Here is a 19,350-nt window from a genome sequence, read left to right on the forward strand (position 1 = left end):
TCATAGCAAAACCTTAACCAGTGCATTTAGCTCACAGAATCAAAAACAGTAAAGGAATAGAAATTAAAATAGATCACATGAAAATAAACGAAAATAAAAGAAAAAGACAATACCCCTCACCCACAAATAAAACAATTCAATGCGACTCATGAAATCCACAAATGTCTTAATCTGTGACTAAATGTATTTACTTATTACATTGACATTTTTATTTATTACATTGGCATTTATAAAATGTTCTTGCGTTTCTAACATGAAATGATCGAATCTAGTCAAGTCAAGTCACTATCATTATATAGCGCTTTTTACAATGCAGATTGTGTCAAAGCTAGTTATCATTAATGTACATAAAATATCAAAAATATCAAAATGTAGTTTGTTTTATATTTGAGCCAGACTATCTCGCCCATGCGTTGTGTGACGTCGCCGGTCACATGGCGAGCGTCAGCTGTGTTGCAGGAAGTGAAGCGGTCATGGCGACGCCTGTAGCGTTACTCTCTGAATCTGTGCTCGGATGGTCTATTTTCACTATTGTTTTACTGGTGAGATACATGAATTATCCATTAGAACTTGTATTTACTAGTATTAGTATCCCGCGTATATTCTGTCACGTGTTATCCTGCTCGATATGTATCTTTGTACTAGTAACATATAGCACACAATAGACCTATCTAACTATTTTGGTTATATACGTCATATCATAAACCTGTTTATGTTTACAGTTACGGTATATTCATAGACTTTTACTGAATTGTCACACTGAACTGTTTTACTAAAGTACGAAGGAATAGAACCTCACATTTCAATAATATAGTGCAGTTTAGATTCAAGTAACGTTACAAGTACATGTAAGCAAATGTATTATTTAATTTTATTGCCATAATTATATGGGTCACAAATATCTAAGCCACAAGTGATTGTTTTTATGGTTCATAGTATTTCAGGTATGAAGGTATTAATATACATTGATAAGTAATTGTAGGTTGATTCCCCCCCAAAATAGAAACACAGCTACTCTGGTACTGTTATTAATAGCTTTGTTTGTTTGAGGCGGGACTATCTGTTTGGTGACCAATGGCTGATGAGGGGAGTGTTCAGGAAATGTTATTATTTCTGCAATTCCATTTAGTGGTACAGATATACATCACCTTTAAATATGTAATTTGTTTTTATTCTACCTGGTCGAGGTGTTTAATTGAAGTGCCGCCCGAGTCTTAATTTTATAATTAAAGTGCATCCTGCTCAAGTTTAACAAGTGCAAAGAGAGCAGTATTTCCTGTTATATAATTGGTTCGGCGCATCCTGATTTAAATGCAGAGCGTTGAGTCATTATCTGACCAACAATTCAGGCAGAATCTAATACGCATAGGGCTCTTAATTGATCCTGTCTGAAAACAGCATCCCGTAATCACAAGCTCATTTTAGCTGCGTCCTGAGAGCTTCTAGAGGATGTGTTTGGAATACGACCTTTCACTCTGAAACAAGTTCCTCTTTAAAGTTGGACTCTATTAGTTTTTTTGTTTTGTTTTTAATGAGATACAACGTAATGCTTTTCAGAGACAACTGTCTCAGAGGCTTCTAAATCTGTAGGCAGGTCTTTCCTCTTCTTTCTAACAGAGGAACTATTGGCTGCTAGATCAGAAGTGCAATACAGAATCTTAATAGCACTTGTATGGCCTTTAAAGTATGAAAAGGCCAGCTGTATGATATAAGTATAATACACATCGGTTTGACACCAGAGAGATTTAGGCCTGTTAAAACAGTGTCACACAACTTTAACACAATTATTACAAATAATCACAAATATCAGGCCTCTTGTACATTTTCTTTGTAACACTTAAAAAAAGCCAGCTTTTGTTTTTGTATGTTTGTGATTATGAACAGGGCTTGACATATGGGTTGGTGGTGATTTACTTTTTAATTTTATTTGGTTACTCTTTGTGAAATTTTGTATGATTATAAAAATGGTAATGGTAAAAATGGTCAAATGTTTTTTATTTTTATTTTTATGATATACATGCGAATGATACATTTATGATTAGCTGATATCTCTAATATTCTTACCTGCTCTCTGGTCCAAAAATAATAAAATAAATAAATGAATAAATAAAATTAGTTTTTGCACAAGAGATTTGTACATAGACAGAATTAATGTTTGTATACAAAACTAATTTTAAGCATTTAATCCAAAGCCTTTAGGTTCAGAAATCATGAGACTAATTTAAATGGATTATTTTGATGCAAATCTCATAGTGTCCCCTGTATCTTCAGGTCATCTTGGCCTTCTGCTGGGTTTATATTCGGAAATATCAGAGCCGGCAGGAGAGCGAGGTGATCTCCACCATCACTGCGATATGCGCTCTGGCCATTGCGCTCATCACATCGGCCCTTCTTCCTGTTGATATCTTCCTAGTGTCCTTCATGAAGTACCCCAATGGCACTTACAAGGTAACCATATTCCTGTACTGAAAGGTTGTTCGTTGTTCAAACTCAGATCTGTGCTTGATTCAACCCTGAAGCTCCATTATCCATATTCTTGATCCATTGTTCATTTTTTCATTGTTCATAAGCAAAGTAATTATAAGAGACTGAGAGCTCTTCACAATAAGTGATTTGGATGTCTGGAATGAGTCTTATTGCTATTAGTAGTTTACTCTCACCACTTGTGAAAACAATGGCATTTCTTTCCTAAAACATCCCATTATTCAATCAAATGCAATAAGAAGAGAGATCAATACGTCAGGTTTGAGTTCACAGATTTGAGCACGTCTGTCTTTTACTTTGAGACTCAAATGGTCTAATGAGACAGTGGTTACTATGGCAACTGAATGGCATAATTAATGAGACCACGGGCCCACCATTCTTCCTTATGGATAATGAATAATTAAGCGTAGAATTACCTCCTCTGACATGAGATCTTTAATGAGTGCTTCACTTAGAACTTCCTTGTAACTTGGTTCCTGCATATAATGAAAGCACATTATGACCTGAGCCTGTCAATTTGTAAAATGGAAAAAGTACCCTTACCAAAAGTAATTTAGACAACTTTTGCAAGTGTTCTGAAATCAAATGGCAGACTGAAATTTAAGCTGTTATTCACTGTTAATTTTGGCACTTTTCTGTAGCTCTCAAATCTAATTTGAACTTCCAAATATTCAAACTCGTTTGCAATATATTAGAACTAAAGGCAATTTGAAAATGTGCACAAATGAGATATTCTAGTTATGACGAAACTTAAACCATTCTATAGTATGGCTCCATATTGATGTCTTAAGATGCCTTTTTTCAATCTGGATCACAACAGTGTCTGCCTTTCATTTACTTTTTGAATAGGAAAAGCACCTCCGCATAATATCTTCTCTAAAATGAAAATCATAGGGGTTTACAACAACTTGAGGTTGAAGAAATGAATACAGTATTTTAATTTTTGCACTAACTGTGGCCTGAGACTTTTAATTCCGGCATTTGTATTCGATTACATTACGGCACTATGAATGTACGAATGTCTTTGCAAAACACATGGATTGTTGTATAGATTTGGGTGAGATATGTGGTTATTTCCATTGTTTAATAGTCAAACATGTTTTGACTATCAACAGTTGTCCACAGATACGGTTGATCTATAAATAAATACATTAGAAATATCACAGAACAGTCCAGCAGTATATTCACCAGGCAGTGTAAATCACTACTCAAGTGTGTGTTGTCCAGAATAAATTGAGATTGCTGGCCTGGTTTTCATTTGAGATAGTGATCAGCCCTAGGATTGTTAAAAGGGGCTTGTAGAGGTCAAGACTAGATATAACTTTATCAGAATTAGACGGGATTCATTACTGGTTTCATTTCGTTAATTGGAAGTTGAGGGTTTTGAAGTGTTCTGAAGAAGACAGACTTGCTCGATCATATCAGAGATCATCTGACTAGGCGGAGGAAGTTAACCTAAAGAGATTCTCAGTGACTCTGCCGGGTTAATTGGATCTCTGATGAAGCTACTGATCTTTCTGTACCACCCTTCCTTAAAACACTTTAAAATTCATAGATTATCTTGAGTCATAGAGCACTGTAGTGTAATGTAGTGAATAGATCAGCACTATACACAGAGGTTATGTGAATTGGAGTGAAGCAGAGATTGTTTTATTCTTACCTTTATAATCTGAAAAGTCAGAAAAAAAACCTAATAATACTTGATAATACCAAAATGTGCAATACTAGAGCCGTTTTGTAAACAGATCACACGTTTCATTCATACAATCAATGACAGCGCGAATATGCAAGTAACGTTAGGAATGTACTGTACAGTAAGAAACGTCAATTTTTGAATACCCTGGATTAATTCATTGTTGTTAATTGTTATGCGTGGTGTGAAATATAAATCAAGATAATCCAGGCATAAAAAATGCCTAGGGTTAATTATTTCAAGTTTTAAAAGCCCTATATAGCAGTTTAAAAAAATATATAATTATTAGGTTTATTAGTGGGGTTTACTAAGGTAAACTGTTGCTCATGTAGATTTTTACAAGTTTTAAACATTTGTGCATCGAATATAAGTAATATCTCAAATTGTGCAACTTGTGAGTACAGTTGTGTTTTTATTTATGTAAGTAAGCCCTAATGTGGTGTTAAAATTGTTGCATATTTCCAGATAATTAAATTGATTTTGAGCCACAAATAAACATAAAGAGAATCACAAATATTAAAATGATAAAATAATAAAAAATAAGATATTCAAATAAATCCACAAATATGTTTTTATGTCGCAAACACAACTTTGCCTGAATACACTCTTTCTATTTGTGGATCTCATTCTATTTATTTGCGAATTTGTTTAATATTTGTGAATCTCTTTACATTTATTTGCGGCTCAAAATCTATTCATCTGGAAAATTCTTACCCTTACCCGAGCTATACAGGCCAAGAATATCCCAGAAATGCAAAGTTTTGCTATCGACTTGTATAAAACTCGTTTGCCCTTGTTATAGAGTGCAGAACAGTATTTATTCTAACTGTTCTAGGAAGATTACAGCAGATTCTGATTAAATACGCTCACCCAAATGGGTGGGAAAATGTCGTTTGATAATCGTTCTGAAGCTCGCTGTGATTCATGTCACATAATAAATCAGGCAGACAGGTGCTTTTTGTTGTAGGAGGTTGAGATGGAAGGAGCCATCAAGTCTTGGATAAACACGTAAGATTATGGCAGCGATCTCCTTGGCTCCGGCCTTCCGGTAATCCGTTTTTCTGATGTGACGATCAAATGTATCTCTTCCTCCAGTCGAGTAAGCTGGCTTAATGGGCAGAGGAACCTTCCCGACTAAACATCTTCTTAATGCAGCCTGTGCACGTAGGACTCTGTAGGTTTATTTCTGTTTCTCTGCCCTAAAGAGATTACAGCAATGATTGACAGGCCTGGGTTTGGCTAATGAGGATGCACTCTCAAACGCTAAACTTGTCGCAGTGCTAGAGTTTTCTTGATAAATTGTTGTTAAATCAGGCTTGTTTTGTTCCACAGATCTTTGTTATTCTGTGGGTGTTCTTTAGAAACCCACAAAGCTGATATGCTTAAACCAGGAGACAGATTTGTGGCACCTACAGAGGCCTCAAGAAGTATTTGGACATTTAAAAAAATCCCAGTTTTTTTTAGTGTGTTGACTCATTTTCTAGTGAGATACTGTCGTCCCCTTTCTCCCTTTTTTCTTTTTTGAATAGGCAGTATCCTTCTATTAAGGAAGCATATTGGACTTGGGATTTATTTTAAAGGCTTTATTGTAAATAAATAAACTAACATAATTTTTTTACTTTGTGTTACTGTATGCAGTTACAATGTTTAGCCACAGTACCAATTTAAAAGTTTGTGGTCAGAAAGATTTTTCTTTTTTAAAGAAATCAATTTATTTCTTCAGCAAGCATGCATTAAATTGATCAAAAGTGACAATGAAGATATTTATAATGTTACAAAGAGAAAGGAAAAAATGAAATTGCATCATATGACCCCTTTAACTTTGTGTTACTGTATGTAACATTATCTGGTCATTTGTTATCTGATGCAGTTACAATGTTTAGCCACAGTACCAATTTAAAAGTTTGTGGTCAGAAAGATTTTTCTTTTTTAAAGAAATTAATTTATTTCTTCAGCAAGCATGCATTAAATTGATCAAAAGTGACAATGAAGATATTTATAATGTTACAAAGATGTTAATTTGTTACAAAAAATGTTATAATGTTTTATTTCATAAAAATGCTGTTCTTTTGAACTTTCTAGGTACCATGATTACGACAAAAATATTAAGCAGCACAATTGTCTTCAACATTAAGAATTATAAAAAAATGTTACATGAGCACCAAATCAGCGTATTAGAATGACTTCTGAAAGATCATGTGACACTGAAGACTGGAGAGATGATGCTGAAAATTCAGCTTTGCATAATAGGAATAAATTACATTTTAAAATATATTTAAAAAGAAATCAGTCAATTGAAATTTTTATATTTCACTATTTTTAAATGCTTTTACTGTGACTTAAATGCAGCCTTAATCTGGTCAATCCTATATTTGTTTTTGTGTGAAATAGAAATTTTTTATTTCGTATTACAATAATATTTCACAAAATTACTGTTTTTACTGTATTTTTGATAAAATAAATGCAGCCTTGGTATGTGTAAAGCCCCGTTCACACCAAGAACGATAACTATAAAGATAACGATATTAGTGTCCACACCAGCGAACGATATCGTCTGTTTATTCTAAGCGCACATGCGTCTGCCGCTTTAAATTCTTGAGCTCGTTACAGCAGGATGGATTCTGATTGGCTGTCAGTGTTTTAGCGTTCATCAGCTGGAAAAAAATAATTTTGAAAGTGATCACAATGATATCGTTCCTCTGTATCGTTATAGTTGTGGTGTGAACTATGCTATTCTTTAATATTGAGAACGATTTTTAGAACTATATCTTTATCGTTATCTTTATAGTTATCGTGCTTGGTGTGAACGGGCCTTAAGAGACGTCTTTCAAAAACATTAAAAAATCTTACTGAAATATATGCATACATTACTAAACTTACATTAGTGTATATGTTTATTTATTTATTTATATTAGATATAAACATAAATACCATGATGAGAAAATATAATAATTACGTTTTCAGGTTGCCCATGGTTGTGAAATATCAGGGAAGTTTAAAATTGTTATTTACATGCTTGGAAAGCTGGAAAATTAACCTGAAATTTCTATTAAAAAATGTCAGCTATTACAGCTAGAAATCTCTTTGTGAGTGTGATCTTTATGAAATGATTCTTCAGTGATCACAAGTAATTGGCAACGTCATTGAAATTCATAGGTCAACATATATTTGTGATATTTGTGAAATATCTCATTATGTCTCGACCTGTTTAGATTCATAAAGGCTGACAGCAAGTATCCAACAATGGAATTATGTTTTTCTAGTGCTCGTGTAGCAATTATGGGTTTGCTCTTTTGACATGATGAAACGTTGAGTTATGAATGCTAGATGGAGTTCATCGAGACAGAGAGTCAGAGAGAGAGAGGGAGAGAGAGAGAGTGATTTACTGCGGCAAGGCAGACAGCAATTCTCTCTGGCATTTGGATCTACTCCGAGAACCTGTGAGTCATCAAAGTGTCAGGTCACGTTTTTGATGGAATCTCTGACACATTGGGAATAAAAAACACACTGCGCTTGGAGAGCCACTTCTTTGTATCATCACTGTCCCATGGCACCATTTGAAGTCCTGTCATAAAAATCATGTTTTACCTCACTGTATAGAGCAGTATATTTGTTGGTCATGTTTTTATCCTTTGAGATAAATATCCTGAATCATATATTGTACTGTATTAATAATAATAATAATAATTTGTTGCATTTATATAGCGCTTTTCTAGACACTCAAAGCGCTTTACAATGTGAAGGGGGATCTCTTATTGTCTTATGGAGCAGTCAATTTAACATAATAATTTAGTATTATTAGTATTATTATAGTATTATTCAGTTACTATATGCAATGTAGTAAATTAATAATATACAACTCGTAAGGTGTGCTATACAGCTCATAATCATAAAACACCTGTTTTATGATATGGAAATCGTTAATGATGTTTTATGTCTGCAACAGTAATATAAAATATTTTGAATTCTATAAAATTATAACATTTTAAAACAAGCTCGGATATTTTATATTCTATTAATTGTGATAAATCAATCAGCAGTAATGTAATTCATTTGATTAAGAATTTTTAATCAACTGACAGTCCTAAAGAATCTAAGAATTAAAATATTTCATGATTTGATTGAATGTATGCCAGTGTATTTAAACTTTTTTTCTGACGTTGTTGTTTTTTATAAATCCAGGAATGGGCGGCAAACAATGAGACCCGGCAGCAGATCGAAGACACAGTTTTGTACGGCTACTACAGTAAGTACTAAATGACACTATTTTGGTGCAGTAAATTCAATTTTCTTACCTTGCATTTTAGAAAATGTACCTTTATGTGCCTTCATCATCTGCCCTTATTGTTTGAGTTTCATTGTGGGAGCCGGCACAGTCCAGTCCGCAGCTCATCGTTAATGTCCATTCACTCGGGTTATAAATTATGGCACGCGCATGATCTGACATCGGCCTACAAAAGCTGGCAGTTAAGTCGCTGGATGGTTTTATTTGTGTGGAACCGTCTTGGTCAAATTAAGCTAAAGTGAGTGCAGTTTTCAGCTGAATAAATCTCTTGTCTGCGAGGGTAAGAAACCACATTAGTCAGTGACCTTTTCCGTGAACAAGGTCGGAAGGACTCATGAACATGGTTGAACACGTCTTTTTGGAACCGCAGCGTTAAATATGTCTCATTGACATGCATGCACGCTTTAATTGAGTCCTCCATTGCTTCCACTTTAAATAATATCTTTTAGGAATGCTGGGAGCTGGGACAAGGTAACATAAAATTGAGTTATGGCACAGTTGCTTGATTATCATTAGAGTTTGCAAACAGATGCTGTGCGGTTACAATGTGAAGGGGGATCTCTTATTGTCTTATGGAGCAGTCAATTTAACATAATAATTTAGTATTATTAGTATTATTATAGTATTATTCAGTTACTATATGCAATGTAGTAAATTAATAATATACAACTCGTAAGGTGTGCTATACACCTCATAATCATAAAACACCTGTTTTATGATATGGAAATCGTTAATGATGTTTTATGTCTGCAACAGTAATATAAAATATTTTGAATTCTATAAAATTATAACATTTTAAAACAAGCTCGGATATTTTATATTCTATTAATTGTGATAAATCAATCAGCAGTAATGTAATTCATTTGATTAAGAATTTTTAATCAACTGACAGTCCTAAAGAATCTAAGAATTAAAATATTTCATGATTTGATTGAATGTATGCCAGTGTATTTAAACTTTTTTTCTGACGTTGTTGTTTTTTATAAATCCAGGAATGGGCGGCAAACAATGAGACCCGGCAGCAGATCGAAGACACAGTTTTGTACGGCTACTACAGTAAGTACTAAATGACACTATTTTGGTGCAGTAAATTCAATTTTCTTACCTTGCATTTTAGAAAATGTACCTTTATGTGCCTTCATCATCTGCCCTTATTGTTTGAGTTTCATTGTGGGAGCCGGCACAGTCCAGTCCGCAGCTCATCGTTAATGTCCATTCACTCGGGTTATAAATTATGGCACGCGCATGATCTGACATCGGCCTACAAAAGCTGGCAGTTAAGTCGCTGGATGGTTTTATTTGTGTGGAACCGTCTTGGTCAAATTAAGCTAAAGTGAGTGCAGTTTTCAGCTGAATAAATCTCTTGTCTGCGAGGGTAAGAAACCACATTAGTCAGTGACCTTTTCCGTGAACAAGGTCGGAAGGACTCATGAACATGGTTGAACACGTCTTTTTGGAACCGCAGCGTTAAATATGTCTCATTGACATGCATGCACGCTTTAATTGAGTCCTCCATTGCTTCCACTTTAAATAATATCTTTTAGGAATGCTGGGAGCTGGGACAAGGTAACATAAAATTGAGTTATGGCACAGTTGCTTGATTATCATTAGAGTTTGCGAACAGATGCTGCGCTGAACAGGCCGTCAGTAGTAGAGCGGCACGGCGTCTGTTGAGCAGTGCCAAATGCGCTAGAGACAAGCTGTCAGCCAATACAAACCAGCCAATCAAAACCCCTAACTTCCATAGTCAGAAAAGCATCAGAAGATTAACAGTGACAGTGCAGGTAGACGCGCCGCAAATCCCCTGTCCAGCTTTCGGCCCGTGTTCTCCAAGAACAAAACAAAATATGATTCGATAAGTCTATAAGATATACTTTGACAACAAAACTTTTGTTTTCGGGAGAACTTTGGAGTGCATAATGCTGTTTTGTAGATAACGTGAAGCATTTGCAATGCTTTTACTGTAATATTTCAGAGTGAAACAGAATATTCAGTGTGAAACATCTATTTGGTTTTGATTGCATCATAAAAAGTACAAATTTATAATGGTAAAAGTATATTATGAATGGTTTTTGTTAAGGCTTAAGGCTCATGCTTATGAGTTGAACAAAGCCCTAACCATAAGTATTAAACATTGATGTTTGACACATATTGTGCTAAAAACATTTCAAATCATGTGGGTTGTTGAGGAGTGTTTTTTTGTTTGTTTTGTTTTTTTGTTGTTCAGATGATAAAATCTTTTAAACTTGTATTGAAAGAAGAACCTGAGGTGCCAGAATATCTTGAGACTTAAAGGTTTGATGCTTTTGACTTGGACGATAAACAATCAGAACCACCCTGAACAAAATATTAATGTGCCAAGAACACTATAGTAACTGCACAGTAGCTTCCAGTTGTTCCAAACCTGTACGACTGACTTTCTTGTGGAGAACACAAAAAATATGTTTTGTAAAATGTTTTTTCCCTCAGTAAAGTTATTTTTGATACCACTGATTTTCATTTTATACACAAAACAATTAAAAAAATCTCCAGAATATGTTTTTTTTTGTGTGTTCCGGAGAAGAAAGAAAGTCACTGTATCTTTAACATAATTCATTTAATCTGCACGGCCTTGGTTATGTATGCATTTTAAAGAAAGTCATTAGGACTATAAAACAACTGTTTTTGTTCCCTTCAGAATAAGGTAGTGATGAATTGTGCACAATGAGAGCAGGGACATTCATTAAGACTGGATCCTTGGACTGAAAACTTTTGACTTTAGTGGCTTATAATGATGTAATCACAGAGAAGCTGGAAACATAACCATGTCTCTTGTGCAAAAATCTTTTTCTTTCTGCTTTTTGGTGTATTATTTTCACTACTGAGTATTGGTTATAAAATGTATAGTTTATGAAGACAAATTCAATAATTTATATAAAACAAAGCAATTGCCTGCTGGTGGTACACTGTATGTTAAGAACTTTTTTTTTTTAAATAATGAAACGGATAAAACAGATATCTGTGATAGACAGCGTGATTATGAATTCTAAAAGTAGATAAACTGTGCTTTATTAAGACAAATTCCACCGAGCGCCAGTTCAGACTGTACTTTTAAATCCACGACTTCCACATCTTGTTTAACACACTGCTCTTATGATGTTCTCCTAATGCTTTGTTTCTTGTGTTGCATCTCTTCTTTCTTTGCTGTGGCATCCACAAAGGGTCTGATTGCTTCTTTTCTGGGTTTTCTGGAAGATCAGGGGTTGTACCATGCTGACTCTGCTCAAAGAGACACCAGAATGCTGCATTTGTACTTCTGAAAGAAAATGAAATTTAAAAAAGAAAAGGAAACCCCAGTGTAAAAGTGTAAAAGTTTTTCCCAGTGGAAAAAAACGCTTGTTTTGTTTACTGTGTGGAGACATGCTGATATCGCGTTTGGTCTCGTTCTGTATCGCGTATTTTGTCAGTGTCTGCGCTTGCTTGGCCATTTGTTGTGGAGAAAATAAGCGTGTCCAGCTGAATTAATTTTAGTTTTGGATCTGTTTTTAGTTGTTTTAATACTACAATTGATTGCTTCTGTTGTCCTCATTTGTAAGTCGCTTTGGATAAAAGCGTCTAATAAATGACTAAATAAATAAATAAAAATAAATAAAAGGCGTCCTGGTGTGCTGTAGGGCTGTGCGATTTGGGGGAAAATATCAAATTGCGATTTTTTTGACAGATATTGCGATTGCGATTTGATTTGCGATTTTAAATTTGCAAAGTCAAGCTTCAGCTCAATATTGCCGTTTTAATACTACAATTGATTGCTTCTGTTGTCCTCATTTGTAAGTCGCTTTGGATAAAAGCGTCTAATAAATGACTAAATAAATAAATAAAAATAAATAAAAGGCATCCTGGTGTGCTGTGTGGTCCTCCGTTCAGGCATCATGCGTGGAGGTGGGATAGAGAGATGAAACATGAGATTCGGGTGACTTTGAGTTTCTTAAGAAGATTGAGGATGGAGAGAGACGGCCGTCTGATGACGTGTGTGATTATGACTAACACAGCCTCAGCTGCAGAACGATCTGTTCACTAGAAAAATGGTTATAGGGTGCAAATACGTAGGCTTTGAAGACCTGTTTGTGGAAGGGGTTTGAGGAGATGAGAGCGCTGTAGAGTTATGATATTGAATAGGTGCTGTATATGTCCGAGTCATTCAAGAAACAGGTGTTGGGATGGTGACTTTTCAAGTAAGTTTCTGTAAGATGTTTTCTTTAATACTTTTATTACTTTAATTCTTCTAAATTGATTTGACCTGATTAATAGACATGGACATTAATATGCTGACATCAAGAATTACATATTGAAAAAATGATCAATATGTAATTCTTGATGAATTCTATCAGCTTATAGCATTTTCTGAATATCAGCTCTTGAACATGGCTCATTTGAAAACTCATGATGTCATTTCCGCCTAATGATCCTATTTAAAATTACAGTCCAGTATTGTTTTTAGGTAAATATGCGGTATGATGGAGGAAGCCAACGTTCATGGACAGATAAAAAACAAAGTGTTAAAAATAATAGTTTTAGTAATGTTTCTTTAATATTTTTAATAGAATAAGTTGAATTCATGCATCTAAATCTTGCAAAATACATAATAGCAGATTTTGGTCACTTCGTCAAATGTGGACACAAATGGCGTTTCTTGCATGGAGTGACTCGTGTGCGGTTTTCAGTTTCCTTCTTTTCATTTTCAACATGCTCCAGTCATCGAGAGCGCTGGGGTTTATTCAGCAGAGATTTACTGTTTGCTTTTGTATTCCGGACGACAAATGTTTGTCTTTCTTTTCATTTGCTCTCGAGCTCATCCCGTTGTCCTCGTGGGGATGGACACAGAAAAGAACAACTGTCTCATCCAGAGAAACGCAAGCCAAGCAGTAGGAGGAATAGGAACAAATTTGAATCTTTTGCAAAAGTGTGGTGTCAACACCTCTCAAGAGCTCATCCAAGAAAAGTGCCTTTGTTCTCGGAAAAAGATGCCGCACGCTGCATTTCCACCATCCGCCATTAACACTCAACCATCTGAGCATTGGCTATTTGCATTAAAATCACCTGCTGCAGTGAAATCTAACAGTAATTAATAGATTGTCCTCAATCAATAGCTGCATTCTGCAAGCTGCTCCCGCAGTCTCTTGCTCACAGGTCGTTATACTGCGATTAAGGTATGTAGATATTGCTTTCTCCATGGACATACCCGCAGTGCCTTCAAACGGAATCATCCTGCTGCTTTTTTTTTCTTCCTCTTGGTGGCATTTTCGTTCTGCTGCAGTTCTTGAATTAGTCGCATTGATTGTGGGCCCCCCTCCCATCTCCGCATCATGTGCAGAAGAGATTTCCCAGCAGCCTGTAGGTGGAGATCAAGCTCCATCTATCACAGCAAAGCCAAATCCAATACATTTGAGGAGACTGGCAGGTCAAAGCCTCAAAGGCTTCTTTACAAAGCAGAATCTGAGATCCCTGTCCGCCCATGTCTGTGCAAACAGAATAATTACAGCCCTAACTTTATCTCGCCGCAGTGTGTGGCGATCTCCACAAACTTGTCCTGAAGGAGGAAGAGATTGCTTTCTTCTGAAGCAGTTGAGCTCTACAGACTTGGTTGTAATTATTTTATTGTGGTGTGTTTCCTTTGTAAAACATGCTAATCACGCTTGATGTCAGGTGCACACAAATTCAGCAATTGTTAGAGGCGTCATTCGTATCCCAACATGAATCCCTCTTAACATCCACTGACATGCTTAACAGCCCCTTCAAGAGCTTTTTGCTTGTTACAGCCGCTCAGTTTTAATCAAACTCTCCAGTGCTGTCATGTGTTAAGCAGAAAATGGGTTTGTGCTTTGTGTAAGAGAACACTTTACATTGTAATCATGTGACAGCTTTCAAACTCTGAAACATCTTGGTTCAGCAAATCTGACAATTAACTTCATAAATCCTAGAAAAAGTCCACATTTCCATGTATGTTTGCAGACAGCCATAAATATTCTTTTATGAAGCATAATCTTTTTAGAGTCTCTTTTGACATTTTAGTTATGTTATAATTATATAGTAAATGTTTTATAAAATCATAATAATAATAATTACAGCAATAATACATATTTATATAAATTATATTTTAATTATTGTATATATTTAGTTTATTTTTATATTTATGTTCATGTACACACCTATGTTATAATTATATAGAAAATATGTTAATAATATAATAATAATAATAATAATAATATTTATACAAATTATTATTGTTTATATTTATGTACGCATCTGCTCTGGATGGATGGATAGATAGATAGTAATAATGATAATAATAATAATAACAGCAATAACAACAACAATTTATATTTATATTTATATACGCACCTGCTCTGGAGTAAATTTCACACATGAACTTTTTTGCACGATTAAGAAAGAACCCTGCACAGTTATTAGTAAATGAGACCCAGTGTGAGCATAAATGTGTTTTTTGGCTTGCTCTCTGTTCTTCGTGCATGTTTCAGCATGATCGCTAATGGAAAGTGCAAGTCACTGGTGGCGCCCAACAGCAGCAAACACTGACAGATTGTGCATTTATTGAAGTGGGCAGCTGTGCATGGCGCAAGGTCCTCATGTGCAGAAGAGATTTCCCAGCAGCCTGTAGGTGGAGATCAAGCTCCATCTATCACAGCAAAGCCAAATCCAATACATTTGAGGAGACTGGCAGGTCAAAGCCTCAAAGGCTTCGGATTCAAACGTCGCCCCGCTCTGCCTGCCATTAACGCTCGGCCCAATTTCTAAGAGGCGCATCATGGTGCCTGTGCCTCGTGGCGGGGATTTTGATGATCGGGAGTGGGATGGTAAACCCAGATAGATTGTAGCTGAAGCCCCCATCCAAGACATCCCTGGAGATTAACCTCTTAGGTTAAGTAATTAAAGGGAAAATATATATTTGTTCAGATGGCCTGGGGCCAAGTCCTTGGGCAGCATTTCTATTTAATGTAGTGTTCTTTAGAGTGGACAGCCTCTACCTTGAGGTTTGGCTGCACAGTACAAGGTTAAATGGAAAAGCATCCCTAAAAGTCCCTGGATACATCCAGTATCTTGAGCTTAAAGGCTTCCTATCATCCAGCCAGGAGTCTGTTAGCAATCCACGAGTTTGTTTGAAATGTCAAGATTGTTTAAAAGCTGAAAGCTTCTCTGAATTTTAACTGGAAGGTTTTTGAACTTTCATGCAAGGATACCAGAAATGCTTTTGAGTCTGAAAGATAATCAGATCCAACTGGTGAGGAGTCACTGAGGTGTCCACCTCTGTCCATTTAAATCTACATCTCTGGAAAATTAGACTAGGCGTTTGCTTTTTTGCTCGCTCTCCATCACATCTTTTCATGTCCTCTCGAATAAGTAAAAGCCAAAGTCAGTTAGGTGTGTCCTTGTGCAGAGCTTCTGGACTTAAAATGAATATAAAAGATAAAAGTGAGGTAATTTCCTGAACTGTGGATGTGCCTCACATCAGGAGGACAGCAAATCATACGCCATCACAGAATTATCTTTGCAGCCAGAGATACAGCTCTCGTGTCTATCTATCTATCTATCTATCTATCTGTCTGCTGTCTGTCTGTCTGTCTGTCTGTCTATTGTTTTATCTATCATATTGTTATATCTGTTTTTAAATCTATCATTATAGCTGTCTGTTGTTACAGTATATCTATTGTTATATCTATGAATTTCTTTGAAATTCAGTTTGTTGTAATTCTACTTCTCTGCATTGAAGTTTGAATTGCAGCCTCAAAGGCTTCTTTACAAAGCAGAATCTGAGATCCCTGTCCACCCATGTCTGTGCAAATTGAATAATTACAGCCCTAACTTTATCTCGCCGCAGTGTGTGGCGATCACCACAAACTTGTCCTGAAGGAGGAAGAGATTGCTTTCCTCTGAAGTAGTTGGGCTCTACAGACTTGGTTGTAATTATTTTATTGCGGTGCGTTCCCTTTGTCAAACGTGAACACGCTTGATGTCAGGTGCACAAAAATTCTGCGTTTGTTAGAGGCGCCATTCGTATACCAATGTGAAGCCCTCTCAACATCCACTGACATGCTTAACAGCCCCTTCAAGAGCTTTTGCTCGTTATAGCCGCTCAGTTTTAATCAAACTCTGCCGTGCTGTGTCATGTGTTAAGCTGAAAATGGGTTTGTGCTTTGTGTAAGACAACACTTTACACTGTAATCATGTGACAGCTTTCAAACCCTGAAACATCTTGATTCAGCAAATCTGACAATGAACTTCATAAATCCTAGAAAAGGTCCACATTTCCACTTAAGTGTTTGCAGACATCTTTTTAGAGTCTCTTTTGACATCTTACTATTTATGCAAATGCTATATATATGTATGTATGTATGTATGTATGTATATATATATATATATATATATGTTGTTAATAATATAATAATAATAATAATAATAATATTTATACAAATTATTATTGTTTATATTTATGTACGCATCTGCTCTGGATGGATGGATAGATAGATAGTAATAATGATAATAATAATAATAACAGCAATAACAACAACAATTTATATTTATATTTATATACGCACCTGCTCTGGAGTAAATTTCACACATGAACTTTTTTGCACGATTAAGAAAGAACCCTGCACAGTTATTAGTAAATGAGACCCAGTGTGAGCATAAATGTGTTTTTTGGCTTGCTCTCTGTTCTTCGTGCATGTTTCAGCATGATCGCTAATGGAAAGTGCAAGTCGCTGGTGGCGCCCAACAGCAGCAAACACTGACAGATTGTGCATTTATTGAAGTGGGCAGCTGTGCATGGCGCAAGGTCCTTGAACCTGCTGAGATGAGAGCTCAGGCCAAAGCGTACACAGGAAGGATTCAAACGTCGCCCCGCTCTGCCTGCCATTAACGCTCGGCCCAATTTCTAAGAGGCGCATCATGGTGCCTGTGCCTCGTGGCGGGGATTTTGATGATCGGGAGTGGGATGGTAAACCCAGATAGATTGTAGCTGAAGCCCCCATCCAAGACATCCCTGGAGATTAACCTCTTAGGTTAAGTAATTAAAGGGAAAATATATATTTGTTCAGATGGCCTGGGGCCAAGTCCTTGGGCAGCATTTCTATTTAATGTAGTGTTCTTTAGAGTGGACAGCCTCTACCTTGAGGTTTAGCTGCAAAGTACAAGGTTAAATGGAAAAGCATCCCTAAAAGTCCCTGGATACATCCAGTATCTTGAGCTTAAAGGCTTCCTATCATCCAGCCAGGAGTCTGTTAGCAATCCACGAGTTTGTTTGAAATGTCAAGATTGTTTAAAAGCTGAAAGCTTCTCTGAATTTTAACTGGAAGGTTTTTGAACTTTCATGCAAGGATACCAGAAATGCTTTTGAGTCTGAAAGATAATCAGATCCAACTGGTGAGGAGTCACTGAGGTGTCCACCTCTGTCCATTTAAATCTACATCTCTGGAAAATTAGACTAGGCGTTCACTTCTTTGCTCGCTCTCCATCGCCTCTTTTCACGTCCTCTCGAATAAGTAAAGGCCAGAGTCAGTCAGGTGTGTCCTTGGGCAGAGCTCCTGGACTTAAAATGAATATAAAAGATAAAAGTGAGGTAATTTCCTGAACTGTGGATGTGCCTCACATCAGGAGGACAGCAAATCGAACGGCATCACAGAATTCATTTTGCAGCCAGATTAATTGCTTTCCTGTTGATCGATCGATCTATCTATCTATCTATCTATCTATCTATCTATCTTTACATCTCTCGTGTTATCTATCATTATGTTGTTATATCTGTTTTTAAATCTATCATTATAGCTGTCTGTTGTTACAGTATATCTATTGTTATATCTATGAATTTCTTTGAAATTCAGTTTGTTGTAATTCTACTTCTCTGCATTGAAGTTTGAATTGCAGTTCAGCATCTTGTCTGCTGCTTTGGTTCTGATTCCTTGAATTGAATTGTAATTGAAAAGGCTTCTTCAGATCAGTTCTGAATGGCGGTGAACCCTGGTAAATGTAATTGTATTTAGCACTCTAAATTAGGACCGACAATCAAATTCTGCTGCTTTGTGGCTGTATCCTGAATATTTTCAATGTTCATGCAGTACTGATGTATAAATCCTCTTGAATTGCAACATTCTTTTTTTTTTTGGCATTCACTATTTATAAGGCAATATTCGGCAAATGCTCCTTAATATGGCCTTTGAATGCAAATTTAAAGGCATGGGTTGTGCAGGGAATAAACTGAAATCAATTCAGGAAACTGTGTGGAGTGCCAGTCTTCAGGGTCTATGCCTTATTCTGTAACGTGTTGCATGAAGATGATCTTACCTCCCTTTTGTGCTATTTTCACATTAATTCACTATTCGTGACTTGTATTGCGCCACCACTTCAAGAAATTGATGCCGTTTTCCCTTCTGTAAAGACAGCAGAGGAATCCCATCGAGTCTATGCACCCTACTAAGGGTACAGTGCTTTCTTTTCAATCAGATGTCAACCATTCTCTGCTGCAAAGTACAAATATTCAAATGCTGACATTTCTTTCTCTTCATTTTTTTTCTTTCCTTGCTTTCAAGCAAGGTTATTATAGTTTTGAATTTTTACATTCGCTTTATTTTAATATCGTTTTCAAATTTGCTATAAAATTCAGTTTAGTTTGTATTAGTTTCATTCATATTTTTGTTAGTTTTAGTTTTTATTTTGTGAATGCATTTTTATTTAGTTTTTATATAGTTTAGTTTCAGTTTTAGTTTCATTTTTAATTAAAGTTTGGCAGAATTAACATCACTTCCAGAGCGCAGGCCAAAGAAAGACGTAGGCATAATTTAACCTTAGCGAGGCAAACATATAGTGACACAAAATTAACGCATGCTGAGATTGATTA

General features: G+C 35.8%; 1 protein-coding gene across 1 annotated transcript in view; it reads left to right on the forward strand.

The window, feature by feature from the left end:
* Nucleotides 1-403: 403 nt before the first annotated feature.
* LOC107747273 (probable lysosomal cobalamin transporter) overlaps nucleotides 404-19,350 on the forward strand; it is a 103,986-nt gene continuing 85,039 nt past the window's right edge. Inside the window, exons 1-3 of the mRNA XM_016561739.1 lie at nucleotides 404-542; nucleotides 2,272-2,448; nucleotides 8,360-8,423. Coding sequence (XP_016417225.1) covers nucleotides 435-542; nucleotides 2,272-2,448; nucleotides 8,360-8,423 — 349 coding nt within the window. The 5' untranslated portion in view covers nucleotides 404-434. The remainder of the gene's footprint in view (nucleotides 543-2,271; nucleotides 2,449-8,359; nucleotides 8,424-19,350) is intronic.

Source organism: Sinocyclocheilus rhinocerous, unplaced genomic scaffold (assembly GCF_001515625.1).
Source record: "Sinocyclocheilus rhinocerous isolate Xijiao unplaced genomic scaffold, SAMN03320098_v1.1 scaffold1069, whole genome shotgun sequence".
Taxonomy (NCBI): Eukaryota; Metazoa; Chordata; class Actinopteri; order Cypriniformes; family Cyprinidae; genus Sinocyclocheilus; species Sinocyclocheilus rhinocerous.